At 38.1% G+C, this 18,782-nt stretch overlaps 1 protein-coding gene across 1 annotated transcript in view; it reads left to right on the top strand.

Annotated features, from left to right (window-relative positions):
- Positions 1-18,782, top strand: part of PDS5A (PDS5 cohesin associated factor A) — a 63,399-nt gene that overhangs the window by 32,065 nt on the left and 12,552 nt on the right. Inside the window, 17 exon segments of the mRNA XM_035111916.3 lie at positions 1,330-1,424; positions 1,896-2,041; positions 4,308-4,459; positions 5,570-5,683; positions 6,910-6,991; positions 8,373-8,421; positions 8,519-8,658; positions 9,895-10,010; positions 10,341-10,446; positions 11,186-11,346; positions 12,174-12,297; positions 14,567-14,725; positions 14,892-14,960; positions 16,112-16,248; positions 17,289-17,412; positions 17,807-18,011; positions 18,278-18,392. Of these exon segments, the coding sequence (XP_034967807.2) occupies positions 1,330-1,424; positions 1,896-2,041; positions 4,308-4,459; positions 5,570-5,683; positions 6,910-6,991; positions 8,373-8,421; positions 8,519-8,658; positions 9,895-10,010; positions 10,341-10,446; positions 11,186-11,346; positions 12,174-12,297; positions 14,567-14,725; positions 14,892-14,960; positions 16,112-16,248; positions 17,289-17,412; positions 17,807-18,011; positions 18,278-18,392 (2,094 nt within the window).

Genomic DNA, 18,782 nt, shown 5'->3' with positions numbered 1-18,782 from the left:
TTCTGGTCTCAAAGCAGCTCTCCTCCTACCACTCCTCTCTTTAAAAAAAAAATCTGTAATGATTTTCATATGGTCATGGCTATCTGCTACATATTGTTAGACCTACTTCTGTTTTCAGATAGGACTGGTGTTCACATCTTGAAGTAAAGCTCAGTTTAGATCTTGCCTAATAGTATACAGTGGTACCTCGGTTTACAAACTTAATCCGTTCCATAAGTCCATTCTTAAACTGAAACTGTTCTAAAACCCAGGCGCAGTTTCCCTAATGAGGCCTCCTGCTGCTGGTGCCCTTCCACTGTTCAGATTCCGTTCTTAGACCGAGGTAAAGTTTGCAAACTGGGACACTACTTATGGTTTTGCAGAGTTCGTAAACAGGGCTGTTCTTAAACCGAGGTACCAATGTATTCCCTGCTGCCTTTATATGCTATTACAGTATACAGTTTCCTTGGAATAACTATGTACACTAAATACAAGTATAGTGGTACTTCGACTTACAAACGACTCGACAACCGAATTTTTCGACTTACGAATGGGGATAATGGCCGCGCCCTTACGAATGTATCGACATCCGGAAAAAAACCCGCAGCGGTTTTAGATAGGGATTTTTCGGCTTACGAATTTTTAGATAGGGTTGCTTCGACTTACAATTTTTTCCATTTCCAATGCATTCCTATGGGAGATCACGTTTCCAATGGCGTTTTTCGACTTGCAAATTTTTCGACTTACGAAGGTGCCTTTGGAACGGATAAATTCGTAAGTTGAGGCACCACTGTAGTAGCATTTATGATTTTGATAGTTATATATATAGCACAAGTGGCTACGGGCCAACTTTTAAAGGTGAGGTGGACCAACAAGCAGATCCCTTTGAAGACCATTGGGTTTAAACTGCACATTCAAATGGAAAACATAAGCTGATCAATAACAGTAGCAAGCCATGCTTGCCAAGGAACAATCAGGAGCGTACTTTAACTTCCCGATTGCTTTGCAGCCACATCTGGCATACATAGGAAATTAGCTTTGAGGGTGGGTGAGTGGGTGTGGTTTGAGAAAAATGGCCAGAGGTTCTTCAGCACTACTATGTAAACTAGTTAGTTAGGTTCTGCTCTCCCCTAAGGGGTCAGGTGAATGACTTAATACATTTAGCTGTTTTGATGTAACCTTATATGCATTTTATTCAGAGGATTACCATACCTTTTTCTCCTACTTATTTTGAGTTTGCTTTGTCTTATCGGGTGTCATAATGTGTTGCGCTCTGAAATGATGGAGTTTATGAAAACATACTAAGTTTATTTGTCTATTATAATTGTAAATTAATTTCCCCTTCTCCAGATTTAATGATATCCATGTTCCTGTGAGATTAGAAAGCGTGAAATTTGCAAGCCATTGTTTAATGAACCATCCAGATTTAGCAAAAGACCTCACTGGTAAGATCTCTTATCTCCTAGATTAGATTCATTAGAAGAGCATGAAGATAATACCTCATGTACATAACATGGTGGCATGACAAATACTAACATAATTATTATATATATAAATGTTTGACTTGATTATTCTTTTAATCTGTTGAAGGATTAAAAGGATTGTTCAAGGCAAATTTTCAAATAGAATTGGAGCTGGTGTGCTTGTTCTGATATTTTGCGTGACTCAACATACAAAATGGAGTAGCTTATCATTTCTAATATTCTTGCAATTTTTAGTTTAACACAGCAGGCTTTGCATTAAGTGGAATCTGTGACTCTGTTCAATTGCTTTCCTAATTGAAGTCAGAATATTAATCTCTCCCTAAACTCATGTGTTTACAATTATAGTCTAAGGATGGGTATTCCTAACTTGTTGTTCTTTGATTGCAACCAAGCCAGAAGCATAAAACTGACAGTGTTTTCTTTTTGTATTAGAGTACTTAAAGGTTAGATCACATGATCCGGAAGAAGCCATTCGACATGATGTCATTGTTACAATAATAACGGCTGGCAAGAGGGACCTCTCTTTAGTCAATGACCAGTTACTTGGCTTTGTCAGAGAGAGAACACTGGACAAAAGGGTAAGATGAAAGGAATGCTATAATGTTAAAACTCATAGGGTGATAACCAGTGTCACATGAGTGGATTTCTGCAATAGGACCTCCCCTTCCTCTCTTCTGCCGTCCCTTGTATTCCCCCAGAATATACACTAGAGGATCAGGGATACTTTCAGAGCAGGTGTTGGGGCTGTACCAGGCACTACAGGGGGTGAAGGGAATTCTCATGTGGAAATGGAAATCCTATAACAGAATAAAACTCTGAAAATGTAGCAGTTTCATGCATTTTAGACAAAAGATTGTATTAGTCCTGTTTGCTTTCTTCAAATTAATCAAAACCAGGGTGGATAAAAATCAATGATTTTTTTAAAAAAATCAAAAAAATCGGATTTTTTTGATTTAAATCGGATTTTTTTGATTTAAATTGGATTTTTTTTAATAAAATGCTTTTTGAGGAAAACATATTACCATCCAAAGGTTATTCCATCATGAAATAAAGATTAGTTTTTTAATTATGTAGTATAAGGTTGTATATGTTTAATTTTGGGGGTAAATAAATTCCATTAATCCATTCACAATGTCATGCTCTTCCAGAGGTTTTTGTAAGATTATTGGGCAGTTTCTCTGCCTACAAGATATTATCACAGGTGCTTGGTTTACTTTTGCAGTTCTCAAAACAGAATTTGACTCAACAGAGATCACATGCCCCTTCTTCACAGCAAAAATGTTATAACATGAACAGAGTTGAGAAAAAGACCTTAATCCTATTGTTCTACAAACCTATGAATACAGAAGCAACCCCTTCAGTGCTAAGTTTCAAGAAGTTCAGTGAATAGAATAGAAACAATATTTTTCTGATTGTTTGGAGTGGACAGTATTTAAGTTTTTCATGTGTAGGCTGGGCTGACAGTCTAAGTTTCTTAAAATATATATATTTTGTTTTTGTTTAGCCAAATTAGTTAACAAACATGGATGTTTGTTTAAGCAAATAACATTTGCTGAAATGTTATTGTTTCAGTTGAATAAATCTATTTAAATTGTTATTATTAAGGTAATGATTATTTTTCTCCTTCCTAAGTACAACAGTAAAGTTGTCCAAATATGAATGATTAACCTATTAAACTGGGGATAAAAAAACTAATATGAAAAGTTGTTATTCTAAAAATCTTCATCTACTTGCATATTAAATTTATACCAGCAAGAATTAGTCTTTATGATTTAAATCAACTATGATTTAAATCAAGCCTTACTGACTAGTGATTTAAATCGTGAATTAAATCGTGATTTAAATCAGTTTGATTTAAATCAAATCCACCCTGATCAAAACTAAACAGGGCTACTTTTGTGGATAGTTCTAGTTACAGGTAGGTAGCCATGTTGGTCTGAGTCGAAGCAAAATAAAAAAATTCCTTCAGTAGCACCTTAAAGACCAACTAAGTTTATATTTTGGTATGAGCTTTCGTGTGCATGCACACTTCTTCAGATACAAAGAAGAAGTGTGCATGCACACGAAAGCTCATACCAAAATATAAACTTAGTTGGTCTTTAAGGTGCTACTGAAGGAATTTTTTTATTTTGTGGATAGTGTTCACTTGTCCAGCTTTTGTTTTGGGAAAAGTAAGATGTTTTTGGATTTCTATGGTCCTGCAGGCTATGAAAAAGGGGAAAAACCATAATGATGGTTCTTCAATAGTAAGTTACATTTTAGATATTTTCAGAAACATTCTAGTCATTGGAAAACATACAGGGAAATTCGACCAAAAGCTACCAAGTTGTGGTGTATAATATCAGAGGTAGAATACATTTCACAAACATCTTATAATCCATGAGATTCTGTAACCACAAATATTGGGGGTTTTTCAGTGATCTAGCAAAGTCACAAAAATCCCACTTCTCATATAACATACAAAAAACAGTATCCTGCACCACAGTCTGTTTTGCCAGATATAAACAATAGTTTATATGCTGTGTCACCTGATAGTAAACAGAAATTCATTGTTAAAAATTTGTTTAAAAACGGTAAAGTATGAAAATTTAAACACGTTAGTAAAAAACTCCAAAATCTCTTAGAAGCCACTATTATACCCATAACAAGGGTGGAGATAAAGATAGGGGGACTGAGGAAAGAAAAACAATTCAAATTTTTTTAAAAAAAATAAAGGTTCCAAAATATTCACCAAAGGGTAATTACAAACTACCCCACTTTGAACAGATCAAGGGCACTCATTAAACAAAAAGAGAGTATGTAATCCTGTAAACCTAAAAATGCTTTCTTTCTTTTGCTTTTAAGTGGCGAGTAAGAAAAGAAGCAATGATGGGTCTTGCCCAGCTATACAAGAAATACTGTCTTCATGCCGAAGCTGGAAAAGATGCAGCAGAGAAAGTGAGCTGGATAAAGGATAAACTTTTGCACATATATTATCAGAATAGCATCGATGACAAGTAAGTCAATGTTAAGCCATTTCCTCAAGTGGCACAATATCCAATTTATTTATCTAAACCTATTTCTCTTTCAATACAGTGAATTACAAATCACTTTGCAGTGTAAAACAATTCACAAATCCAATAAAAGTACCAGTAAAAACCTCACAAAAGTATTAACCAAGAGCAGCCAAGACCTTTACTAATGATCAGGGAAATCCAGGATACATAAGCCTTTAACGGGTGGCAAAAGTACTCCAAAATAACTGCTGTTCCGAAGAAACGTATATAAAATTTGCCATAGGTCGATTTGGCCAGCATGGAGCTATTGCTGAACAATAATTTGGGTAATTGGTAAGCTCTATAGGCTTACATACTCCCCCTTTCTCCCTTCTATGGTTTGAGATGATGGTAATTTACCAGGATACTTGAATTGAGCAAACTGGTCATCACTAACCATGATCAAAACCATGGATCTTCAAAACCATGGATCAAAATCAGTTTGGTGATGATAATCTCTGATTAGTGCTAAATAGTTCATCCAGTTGAGACATTAAGGCATGCCACAGTTGTTAAACTGTGCAAGCAGGGATCATTGATGTCTGAAATGAGCCATTGTGTTTCACATCTGTTGTATGTTTTTCTTCCTGATGGCCATCTTCAGGATCTTGATAGAACAACAGAATATCATTGTTCTAAATAAATGGTTTCCAAAGGGAGAGCTGCAGAATACTAACGTGCTGCAAGAAACACCCTGGTGCAAGCATTCCTATGCAGCATAGATTAATTTTGCCTGTATATAAACAATTATGTAATCCACAGAGGGATTATTTATTTATTTATTAAATTTATTTATTAAATTTCTGAGGCTCACACTTACTTACAGAAAGTGAGTCCACCCAGTTTTTGGTGGACATCCCCGCTCAGCCCCTCCCCATTCAACAGTCTCCCGCAACTCTTGACAGGTTTTTTAAGGAACTGCCAAGGGAGATCCACCCAAACCTGCTTGTTTTGGGATAGCAGATAATGTGAAAGTGAGAGGATGATGTCCTGGTATACATAGGCTTCTGCTCATAATTTGAAAGTATATTTTGGAAAATACAAAATCTGTCAATTTATTTTCCTTTGCAGATTATTGGTGGAGAAAATCTTTGCTCAGTATCTTGTTCCACATAACTTGGAAACAGAAGAGCGGATGAAGTGCTTATATTATTTGTATGCTAGCTTAGACCCAAATGCTGTTAAGTGAGTATTCTTACACGCAGGGAATTTCTCAGTGCACTTTAGCAGTCGCTTTAAACACACAATATGTAGGAGATTAAAAAACAAAATGCCTCACTGTTCAGAATACTGCGTATTAGGTGACCTGTTAAGATGAGCAAACTTGTTTAAGCAATTTGCTGAACTGGGTGTCTACTACCGGTAGGAGTGTACACTGGCCATAAGATTCAATTTCTATCAATATCTGTTGCTTTGGGAAGCAGCCCTATCTGTTTTAGGTGCTCTCTGTGTCTTTGCAATTGAACTCATTATTCAGGACAGATTTAAATCCCCCCCCACTATTATGTGGGATCATAACACAACTTTAAATTTATTTTCTGTTCTTAGAAGAGGATGAAATTTGCAAGCATAGCAGGTTCTCCAGAGTGGATTAAGCTTGTCCTGATCAGAAAGCTCCTGTAGCTTGCTTATTATTATTTTTTATAAAAAAGAAAAGGGGCAGACTTCACAGATATGGGGTAGATACAGTAGAAATCATAGGGAAGAGGGTATTAGAAAAATAACATAAATCCCTAGAATAGACGGGGGAGGGAGAAATTGTCAACAAAATGAAGATTTCTCCTATTTTCCACCACCCCCTTCCTCTTAATACTTAGACAGTACTCCAGTCTGCTTGAGTTTGTTTCTCAGAAAGAAAGACAGATACATGATTGTACATTTTTGGACTGTCAAGGCTACAGAACACACAGAAGCTTAGGGAGTTCCTGTTCCACCTCATGATACATTTTTAACAGCATAAACCGACTCAGAAACATGAGGATCTTCCCTGAATCACCTGTTTTCCTCATAGTTCATAGTATGCACAGAGCCAATGTTCACTCCTAGTATCTTGTCAATAGTTGTATTTTATTCAAGGTTAGCTTCTGTATTTGGATTTTAAGACATGATATTTTGAAATTACTAGTTGAATAAAGAGCTCAATGAGTTTTTTTGTGTGTGTGCTTGTCTGCATGCATGTGCAGGCACACACTGTGATTAAAAACCAACTGACAGGTGGGCAGGCATCTAGATCTCCATATACACATAATATATGTCCAGACTTGTTGCTGAAGAAGTTATTGAGAGCAGAATATTGGGCCAACAAGAGATAATGTGATAGAAGAACAGTCAGCTTGGGACTCAGTGTTGTATTTCTAGAATCACACTAGTTTTTCAGATTTTAACACATTTGTCATTTCTTTTATGCCTAGGGCACTGAATGAAATGTGGAAATGCCAGAACATGCTTAGGAGTCACGTGCGGGAGTTACTAGATTTGCACAAGCAACCCACTGTACGGTTTTCACAATAACTTAATTGTCTTGTTTTACATTTAATGCTTTGTAACACATCTGCATCTATTTTCGAATTAATATATTAAATGATGGTTTTAAACTTAATTTCAAATTCTTTTTTCTTTTAATTTCAAATTCTAGTACTGCCTTTTTCCTAGTTCAGAACTTAGTAACCAGTATCTTAATGGAATTTTAAAGCAAGGGGTCCACTCTTGCTCAGAAATATTTGTTGTCAATCCTTTACAATCAGTGACTTCTTGCATTAAAATTTTCTAATGTTCCTGAAAGAACAAACTAGAAGCGACATTTAATAGAATAAATCAGAACCATACATTACTAAATAATATTTAGCATTTTCCTTTGGGTTTTTTGAGGAAAAGACAAAAGTATCTCTTTTTGGTAATAAAATAAAAAAATTCCTTCAGTAGCACCTTAAAGACCAACTAAGTTTATATTTTGGTATGAGCTTTCGTGTGCATGCACACTTCTTCAGATACACTAGAAACAGAAGTGTCAGACCCTATATATATATATACAGAGGGTGGTGGGGGTGGGTGGGAATGGGTGATGGGCTGATGATGATGATCAGCCCATCACCCATTCCCACCCCCCCCACCCTCTGTATATATATATAGGGTCTGACACTTCTGTTTCTAGTGTATCTGAAGAAGTGTGCATGCACACAAAAGCTCATACCCAAATATAAACTTAGTTGGTCTTTAAGGTGCTACTGAAGGATTTTTTTTATTTTGCTTCGACTCAGACCAACACGGCTACCTACCTGTAACTCTTTTTGGTAATTTACACTGCAACCCAAACTCCTGATCTGCTGGCTTGGGGGCAGTGGGATAGAGCAAATGTGTTCTTCTGCACAGCCCAAAACTATTGTGCTGGCACCACTCCTCTGATGTAGATCTTCCCATTCTTGTCATTGGCATGATTCCTACCTATGGTAGTCCACAGAAAGCCCAAAATGGGAGAGAGAGAGGCTGAGCGGGCCTAGGGCTCACTGGATCCCAATTCAGTTTCACTGTAGTCACTTGACAGCATTCAGTCCAATTTGTGCCCACTCAGAATGCCAGCCCTAGCCAGTGTGACTAGTAGGGCCGTGGATGTGGTGGTGACTATGCTGCTCATCAAATTTTACTGCTGCCTGCTTTTAGGTTAGGACTACTTTGTTGTTGGAAATTGGCTTTTATGGGATAGCAAAATGCTAAATATTTATTTGTGTATTATTTTAATTGATGATCATGTATTTGTACTCTTGTGCTCATATACCAAAGTGGGGGGGGGGAGAGAAGAGAGATTCTGCAACAGTAGAAACAGCTCTGGTATACAAAACCTTCTGTATAAATGCTCATTCTGAACTTCTCTTTTCAGTCAGAAGCTAACAGTGCTGCTATGTTTGGAAAGCTGATGACCATAGCAAGTAAGATCTGTAGATGAGTGTTAGATTGTTGTTTTTTCAGTACAACTAAAGCTACTACTACTGGTATAAACTACCTTTTTGAATTTCAATTCTATAGAAAATCTTCCTGATCCTGGGAAGGCACAAGACTTTGTGAAAAAGTTCAATCAGGTTCTTGGTGATGATGAGAAGCTTCGTTCTCAGCTTGAACTATTAATCAGTCCTACCTGCTCCTGTAAGCAAGCAGATGTCTGTGTGGTAAGAACCAGGTTTTTACCATTGTTTCCAATATAGATAGGCTATGTTTCTTTTATGCATTTCTGAACAGGAATACCACAATAAAAATATGGGGCTTTGACACAGTAGTAAGGGTCAGAAAGATGAGCCAAAAAGTCAGGGATGCTCCTGATAATGGAAAATCCTTAGGAAGTGTATATTCACATGCCTGGGTACTCCTAAATGTTTACCTACAAGGAAGTTTTACTGGCTTAGTTCACACAAAAGATTAAACTGTTATTTAAAATAAGCAATAGTTTAAATAAGTGCACAAGCACTTTGCTTTTCCTCCACTCCTGAGAAGGCCCCTATTGTGGTGAAAAGAAAGTACCGTATTTTTCTGTGTATAAGACACCGCCATGTATTAAGACTCCCCCTACATTAAAGGTAAAGGGACCCCTGACCATTAGGTCCAGTCGTGACCGACTCTGGGGTTGCGCGCTCATCTCGCATTATTGGCCGAGGGAGCCGGCGTATAGCTTCCAGGTCATGTGGCCAGCATGACAAAGCCGCTTCTGGCAAACCAGAGCAGCACACGGAAACGCCGCCCCCAAATTTAGATAATGGGCATATGCACTATCCATGTATAAGACGTCCCCAGATTTTAAACCTTATTTTAAAGTAAAAACAAAAACCCTAGTCTTATACACAGAAAAGTACGGTACTTTTATCTGCCTGCTGCTGCTTCACTGCACAGTTAAAATAAAGGTGATCTGCCCAGCTCAGTCACTCGTGTCTCAGTAACACACCAGGTCAACCACCATGATAAAATCTTGCTGTCTTGCTGTGGACAGGAAATTTATGGAGGATAGGTAACTTTATTTTGGGCTGACCTGTCAATGATCATTAAACCACAAGAACAGAGGGTTCGTTGAGATTCTCTCCCAAGTTCTGAAAGCTGAGAGATAGTCCAAAAAGGGTGATACTTTAATAAAACTTTTGCCCCTCTTTCCAGCCATTAGTGGGTGGTTGGAAACCCCTACCAAAAAAATAGTCATTGATGCTTGAAGGTTGTACCTGGTTCACACATTTAATTAAAGCTAGTAGAAATTTGGCTCTGTTTAGCAGTATTTGATTTTCAGCAATGTACCATGAGTTATGGAGCTAGTGTAGCTTTTGTTTTTGTTTGTTTGTTTGTTTGTTTGTTTTACTCATTCGGAGTATTGCTTGTACAAATTTAATTAAGATTTGCCATAACTATCATTTTCTTTTATTCAGAGGGAGATTGCACGGAAACTTGCTAATCCTAAACAGCCAACCAATCCTTTCCTGGAGATGGTAAAATTTCTTTTGGAAAGAATTGCTCCTGTACACATTGACTCAGAAGCCATCAGGTAAGCTTGACTGGCACCTGTCCCATCTTAGTGTTTTTTCAAGGCAGCTCTTTACTGTTGCTAATATGAGTTTCTTTTAAAATCTGATTTATACACTTAAAAGTAGTTAGGAATGAGTTTAAACCAATTTAAAAAAAAAGATTTGCTTTTAAAAATAAAATGGAATATTGAACAAAGGTGAAGGTATGTTGAAATTTTTATTGAAATAAGAATATTTCATAAAAAACATAGATAAGTTTTTTTCTTTTCAAAGAAATAGTAGATTGAATGTGTGTATAATATGTAAGACGTAAGTGTATATTTAAACTCCCCCCCCCATTTTTTTCTTAGTGCATTAGTAAAGCTGATGAATAAATCAATAGAAGGGACAGTGGATGATGAAGAGGAGGGTGTAAGCCCCGATACAGCTATTCGTTCAGGGCTTGAACTTCTCAAGGTACTGTCTGTAAAATTACTTGTTTATTAATACTTCTAAATTGACTACACTGTAGTCCATTTCAGTATTCTTTTGAAGAGTCAGTGCTGCTTTTTGACATTAAAAACCTTTCTTCAAATGCTGACATTCACTTGAAGAAACCTATGGAATGGGCCAGCTACAATCCCTTTTAATCTCTTTGTACATTACATAATGCAGTGAATTTTAGGTGTATGATGTTCTAGGTATTAGCACAATAAATTGCATTGTGTGAAGATGGATTAGATGGGGGTCCCAGAAGGGTTTCTTCATAGAAAAAGGAAAGGGAAAAGGGAATGGAGGATCAGGCTAATTCAAATTGAAGGCCAGGCAGAATAGCTCTGTATTATAGGCCCTGCGGAAGGAGATCAAGTCCTGCAGGCCCCTAGTCTCGTGGGACAGAGCATTCCACCAGGTCGGAGCCATCACTGAAAAAGCCCTGGCCCTGGTGGAGGATAATCTGGCTTCTTTAGGGCCCGGGACCATTAAGCTATTATTATTCATGGACCTTAGTGTCCTCTGCAGGACATACCAGGAGTCAACTCTGAAAGTCAAGAATTGGGACTTCCACAAGATAATCTTAGTGTTGCCCACCCCTTCCTTTGAGGCAAGCAGAAAGGGAAATGAATCTATATTTATATTTATACCCTGCCCTACTCCCAGATATTCAGGATTCATTCATGAATATGTTTTTCTAATTTATTTTGATATGTGTCCATAGGTTCTGTCTTTCACGCATCCTACCTCGTTCCACTCTGCAGAGACGTATGAATCTCTCCTGCAGTGCCTCAGGATGGAAGATGATAAAGTAGCAGAGGCAGCCATTCAGATATTCAGAAACACTGGGCACAAAATAGAAACTGATCTGCCCCAGATAAGATCGTGAGTGCATTTCTTCAAATAACATAAATGCTTTTGGTACTGTCTTGTCTTTCAGCTTTTTGATATTAGACAATCTTTTTCTTCCTGGTGCAAATACGTATAATCCTTAATTCAGAGGTTTTCAACCTTTTTGAGTCCACGACTCCCTTGACCAACTGCATTCTTTCCGTGGCACCCCTGTGAGACTCAGGAGCCCAGTTATGTCACCCCTTGCCTGCAGAAATGGCAGCCTCTCTCCCTGTTTCAAACATCCTCCTTGTGGAGTGTTCCCTCAACCTCCTCTCCTCTCCTCTCTCCGTGGGAGTCCTCTGGGCAGCCACTGCTGCCACCCCTCATCTCTGAGCTGCCCATCCTGCTCCAAAGAGAGATGTCTTCCAGAGGCACCATTCACTTGCGGAGCTTATAGCCAAGGCTTTGGCTTTAAGCAAGCTGAGAGGGGAGGCCAGTGTTGCCCGCGGCACCCCTGACCATCATTCAAGGCACCCCAGGGTGTCACGGCACACTGGTTGAAAACCACTGCCTTGATTTGTAGTTACATTTTTTGCTGGGTTGGGGAGAGCGGTGAACTTTGAGTGCTCATGTATGTCTTAAGACCATAAAAGAGCCATGCTTGGATCTCTCTAATCTAGCATCCTGTTTCATGTGGGAGATGGTGGGGGTTGTCAGTGACCAATGCATTTGAACTACCTTTCTACCTAATAATGTGTGCTCTTAATGTAATTTTATATGGTGGTTCTCTATGTTTCAAAAAAAATATTGCTCTGACTTCCTGCAAACATTACAGGAATTTATTTTTGGTATAATTTTTTTGTGCTAACTCTGTACAGAACCCTTATTCCTATTTTGCATCAGAAAGCAAAGAGAGGAACACCTCACCAAGCAAAGCAAGCTGTCCACTGTATACATGCCATATTTTCAAATAAAGAAGTCCAGCTTGCACAGATTTTTGAGGTAGGTTTGTCCGACTTCTTAAAAGCCATGAAAGGATGGAATCACAATGATCAGACCTTTTGAAATTGTTCTAACAACCCAGGCTTTTCATAGAATATATAACACTTCAAGAAGTGGTCAGAGTCCACTAGTAGTGAGCAATATTTTACTTCCATTAGAAGTATTAGAAAATTAACTAATACTTTATTTGATTGGTTGAAGGACTGAAAGTTAAGGGCACATTTGTCAATGTATTGAAACTATTTTTGTTCTGGTGTGTTACTGTAGCAGGAATGAAGACAGTGAATGGTAACAAATAAATGTCCTATACTTGATTGCACCAATATTGAACTTTGTTTCTACAGTGGTACCTCTGTATATGAACGGGATCCGTTCTGGAGCCCCGTAGGCATCCAGAGCAGTACTTACCCTGAAGCGCCGAATCTGCGCATGCTCCCCCCGTGATTTGGTGCTTCTGTGCACACATGTGACGTCATTCGGCACGTCTGCGCATGCGTGAATTGCCGAACCCGGAAGTAACCCGTTCCGTTACTTCCCGTTCGGCGTGTACGTATCCCGTGTCGTACGCAACCTGAAGCATACGTAACTAGAGGTATGACTGTATTTAAATAAACCTGCATATAACACAGTAAGTTAAAGGCAGGTAATTGATAGCTGATAAACATCGCTTGACAGTGGTGGTTTCACTTGCTAAGTTCTTGGAAGTACAATTCAAGTTGCAACAACACTTCAAGCCTGCCATTATTCCTCACCTCTATAGTGTCTTGAGGGAATGGAAGAGTTCTTCATACCAGCATGCCCTTTTGACACCTGGTGATAGAAAGAACTTTTACAACATAAGAAGAGCCCTGCTGGATCAGCCCAAGGCTCATCTAGTCCATCACTCTGTTGTCACAGGGATCAATCAGTTCCCTGTGAGAAGCCCATAAGCAGGATCTGAGTGCCATAGTGATCTCCTCACTTGCAGTTTCTAGCCCGGTAGATAGATAGATAGAGATGTTACCATACTGCCTCCAACAGCAAAAGCAGAACATAGCCTCCATTGACTAGTAGCCATCAATAGCCGTATCCTCCCTGAATTTGTCATATCCTGCAAGACTTTTTACTCACTTAGAAGTGGTTCAAATGTTTTTTCCTGTTTGAATATTAAACCATTCTGACATGAATTCTAGAAAGTTCAGTTTATCTACTAACACCTTTACTCATGAATTTGACTATTTTGTACTGAAGACAAAGTGGGAAAAGACCATGCCAAACCCAGTACTGCACTTCGTTTAGTTTTAGGGTTTTAAAAGGAAATACATACACATCTGCTTGCCAAGCAAGCAAAGCCTTTGGTTTAATGAAGTTTAATGTGCATGTTCTGGACAGAGCTCTAGATGTTATAATGCAATGTTGCCCCTATAACCATTCCCAAAGGATGCAGGAAAAATGATCAAGTCCTATAATTTGATACTGGGCACTGAGGAACCATAACACAACTTGGTATGTATGTTAACATATAATTCTCCATTTGCAACATGACTCCCAGCTTGACACCTGCACCCATTTTAAAGGGGCAAGAAAAGCTGCAATTCACTGTAATACAAGTCTTCCTTGAGCAGTGAGAGGTCACAGTGAAACTCGGCATATCTATATATGACACACTGCTCTGATTAACCTCCAACTCTACATTTGAGCTCAAGGGGCAAAAGTAAGATCCAAAATGGAATGTGAATTGAGCCTTCCCAAACTGTGCGCTTACCTCGAGTGATGTGTGTCTGCTTGTGTAACTGTACTTCCAGTTTCTTTAATTTCCCACTGAAGCCCCCTGCACCCTCCAATCTGTTCCAGAGGTTCCCTCAATATTCCGTAGCAGTTTTTGAGGTGGGGGGACAGACGGATGAAGTAGAAGCCCCATGGTATGAGTGAATGCCCACTTGTGTTACATTTGACCATATCCCATGTCTTTATCATATCCTTCCTCCAAGGAGCTTATTGGATATGAACTCTTCTACCCAATTGCAGATGGTGTAGCTGTAGCATAAAGAGCTTCTGAAAATAAGATGGGATATAGGGAACAAGTTGCTCTGTGGGTTAGAGTGCTTAAGGTATTAGATTTTTAATATATTGGTTCATACCAGTATATTAAATTGAGTAAGAAACTGAGCCTGTACTGCATTTTGGGTCTTCTTGAGATATATATTTGTAACAGAACTATACAAGTTAGTATTTATTTTTGAAGTACGTTAATGTGCAATAATTCTTCTCTCTCCTTCTCCTACTCCAGCCTCTAAGTAGAAGTTTGAATGCTGATGTTCCAGAGCAACTTATAACACCATTAGTTTCTTTGGGTCACATTTCCATGTTGGCACCAGACCAGTTTGCATCACCAATGAAATCCGTAGTTGCAAATTTCATTGTAAAAGATCTCCTGATGAATGACAGGGTAAGGCTCAGAGCTACATAATGACTATGGCGAGAATGAAGAAGGTTATGTAAATATCTAATGCTATATGAGCTTGCAAAATGAAGGCAAAATATATTAAAATTCTTTTCTAAATTCTTTTGTGCATTTTAAAAAATTGCTATCAATCACACATAAATCTTTGCAGTCTACAGGTGAGAAAAATGGAAAATTGTGGTCCCCAGATGAAGAGGTTTCTCCAGAAGTTCTAGCAAAGGTACATTAGTTTCTTACCTTTAACTGTAAGGCATAGCAATTTCTCACAAAAATGTACAACAGTATTAAATCTATTTGTCAATGTAAACATAAACAGTATGGCTTGACCTTTGTAATGTATCGGCCTTCAAAGAAATTCAGTTTCAATATGTCTGGTCGTACAAGTACTTTGCTCTGTATTTGCTGATAAATGGTTGTTTCATTAAACGCTCTTCGAAGTTCGTGTGGAATTAATTTGTTACAAATGCCTACCTACTCTCTGTTCAGCTAATACACATGAAATGATGTGATATTTGCTTCTTGCCTTATAATGAAATAGCATTTTTTTAAAAAATTTCTTATTGTTACTTTTATGTTATGTAAATGAAAATGGAACAAGGTAAGTAAATGAACAAATGCATAGAATCTAGACTACCATCGCCTAAAACTAAAGTTAGAAGGCTTTACAGTCTTAAAAATGGAATTACCTGTCTTAAGTAACAAGGTCACATTTTTTCAGTTGTTTATACAGTACATGAATACATACATTCAAATTTATGATAAAGCAAATTAAAGAAAATGTGAGAAGCATGTTGCAAAAGTATTAATCTTCCTTTTCTCCAATCCGATTTTTGTGTTATGTCTTGGCAGAGGAATCACCAACCCAATGCCATTGGGCACCTAGTTAGTGACCCTTGTGTATGGGGTCAGGAGGGATTTTTTAAAAATGCAAGTGCTTCCTTCACCCTTGGTGGGGTGTGTGGAAAATATTGTGTCACATCCAGAGTCAGAACCAGGAAGACATAGCTGACATCCCACAGCAAGCATGAACTTGTCTGAGTGGGATGAGGGAAGCAGCAGTGACCATAGTCTCTCTGATTTTGTTTTATGCCGTAGCAGCCGTGTTGTGTTCTGACTTACAGCAGCTGTTTTGTGACTGGCGCCCAGAGCATTTTCTCAAAATTAGATATGGGTCCACTGGTCCAGAAATATTGGTGACCCTTGTTTAACATGAAATTCACAGAGGTTTTTTCTATTCTGAAATTGAATGTGAACACAATTTTCAGTCGTTATCTTTCAATAGAGGAGGCTCTCAAATCGTAGGCAGTAAACTAAAATATACTTAGTAATGCTGTTAAGAAGTATCAATGACTTGATTTTATCTGCTAATAGGTTCAAGCAATTAAACTTCTAGTACGTTGGCTTTTGGGTATGAAAAATAACCAGTCAAAATCTGCAAATTCAACACTCCGGTTACTATCAGCTATGTTGGTCAGTGAAGGAGACTTGACAGAACAGAAGAGAATTAGGTAAGACTTCCCCAAAATTTTCACTGATAACAGTTCATATTTATGTCCCGATCCATCAAGTTGCTTAGAAGCAAGAGTTGTATATATAGAATTTATTGTGGTGGATGATGAAGCCACTGGATTGGGTAATTCCCTCATCACGTGATGGAGGCAGGAGCACAGAATTGTGGTTGGCATGCTTAAATTAGTTTTTCAGACTCACCAAGCAGCACAGCAATAATCAATGCACATACCTAGAAAAGAAATCTGAGCAAACCTGCCTACCTCCCCTGGCTGATGACATGCCCCCCAAATAAATAATGTAACCCCTTAAACAGAGGAACAAAGGGAACCCTTAAATAAAGCCTTGGCGGCAGTCTGAAATTAGCACAACTGCAGACCACAGCAGGGAGGATTGCAGTGTCTTCATTGTCCACCTTATAAATCTACTCTTCAGGTAAGACCAATTGTTCTTTCCCTTATTAGATCTGAAAGAGTGGACACAAAACATTATTATTATTATTATTATTATTATTATTATTATTATTATTATTATTATTAGTTTTTATTAACATTTTCTAGTGTTACAGACAGATAAATAAACAAAGAAAAGTACATATAGTGTTTCCACTTTAAATTCATGAAGTATTTTTCACATTTCGTTTACATTCTGGATGAGTCACTTGTCCTATGCATTGTGCAGTTGGGGGAAGAGAGAGAGCTGGGGGGGGGGGGTAATGATCTTTGGTTCTATTGCATAGTGTATGTGCAGGGGTTTTGTGTCAGGATCGCATGGGTAGGTCCTTTATTTATTTATATATATACTTATTTATTTTTTTGTGGGCAGCTGCAGCTCACAGTATGTTTTAGGTTGAGTTTTCTCATCTATATTGCAGTGTGTGTAAAATTTTCATGGTAATGTTTACATGCATGGTGACAAGGAAGTCAGTTACTTAGCTAGAAGTCATGACATTTCTGTGAAAGTTTCATACTGCTCATGCGTCTTTAGACACAAGGTTGTCTTCTGAGAGACAGGGATGATTGTCTTCTCTTGTATGCAGCAAATCTGATATGTCCCGTCTACGTCTGGCTGCTGGCAGTGCCATAATGAAGCTTGCACAGGAGCCCTGTTATCACGAAATTATTACCCCAGAGCAATTCCAACTCTGTGCATTAGTCATTAACGTAAGTAATTGTCTTTGAAGAGCTGTGAGAGGAACAGTTAATTAAGGTAGGGCACATTCCCTATCATAAAGCTACTGTTTAGTCTAAGATTACCTGTATTTCTTTCCTTAAACCAGAGCTTTCCAAAATGTGTGTCGTGACACATCGGCTGCAGTGTGTCACGTGAACACTCCCTGCTAGTAAAACGGAATTACTATGTTGCGAAATGAGGCATGTCTAAAAAGTGTATCACCAACATGAAAAGTTTGGAAAGCTCTGCCTTAAACTTTGCAGATACTGCACTGTCTGCAAGCATATTTTACTGTTTCACAGAATTGTTTCTTTTGACACCCATATGGTTTGCTTAGTTGCTCAGTTGCACTTGTTCCGTTTCCCCCCCCCCCCTCTCTTGCAGGATGAATGTTACCAGGTGAGGCAGATATTTGCTCAGAAGCTGCATAAAGCACTGGTAAAATTACTGCTCCCATTGGAGTACATGGCAATATTTGCATTGTGTGCCAAAGACCCCGTAAAAGAAAGGAGAGCACATGCAAGACAGTGCTTACTTAAAAATATAAGTATACGGCGAGAGTACATTAAACAGAATCCCATGGCCAATGGTTAGTAAATTTGCTTGTGGCATTTTTATTTCAAATTTATTTTTGGGTTGTGGTTGAAGAATACAGTAGTTGTGTTCATATATGCTCTGAGAGGTCATTCCTTAAATCTTCCAATAATCACATAATTGAATTAGCTTCACAATATTTTTGTAAATTATGTTTGAGCTATATTGCTTACTTGCATAATAGCAAAATAGAAAAATCTCTGGTGTTGACTATGTGTCTTTACATTATGCTTAGAACATATTTATATTATGTTATTCCAGAAAAGCTGCTATCCCTGCTGCCTGAATATGTGGTACCATACATGATTCACCTGCTGGCACATGATCCAGATTTTACAAAACCTCAAGATGTTGATCAGCTTCGTGATATCAAAGAGTATGTGTCATTCTGTATTGGATATTTGAAAAATGCTAATTTAGATGTTGGATAGATACAGCCCCCAAACTTTCATTTCGCAGTTCTAACAAAGAGATTAATGCCCATTTTTTACTGTAAACTTTGTATATCACCCTTCATGCGTAGGGCATGTTCATAGGCATAGCTGCCAAGTTTTCCCTTTTCTCGCGAGGAAGCCTATTCAGCATAAGGGAAAATCCCTTTAAAAAAGGGATAACTTGGCAGCTATGTTCATAGGGCAGTCATAGGGCAGTTCACAACACGAATTTAGGATCTCATCGGGAACTCTTAAGAATATTCATTTTGGTGTTCACACAGTGCATTTTGTTAAATTCATATATGCTACTCCTCTAAGTTGCTCAGAATGTT

Source organism: Zootoca vivipara, chromosome Z1, assembly GCF_965207765.1.
Source record: "Zootoca vivipara chromosome Z1, rZooViv2.hap1.1, whole genome shotgun sequence".
Taxonomy (NCBI): Eukaryota; Metazoa; Chordata; class Lepidosauria; order Squamata; family Lacertidae; genus Zootoca; species Zootoca vivipara.
The sequence above is the reverse complement of the archived record's forward strand: the minus strand, read 5'-3'. Positions and strand labels throughout refer to the sequence as shown.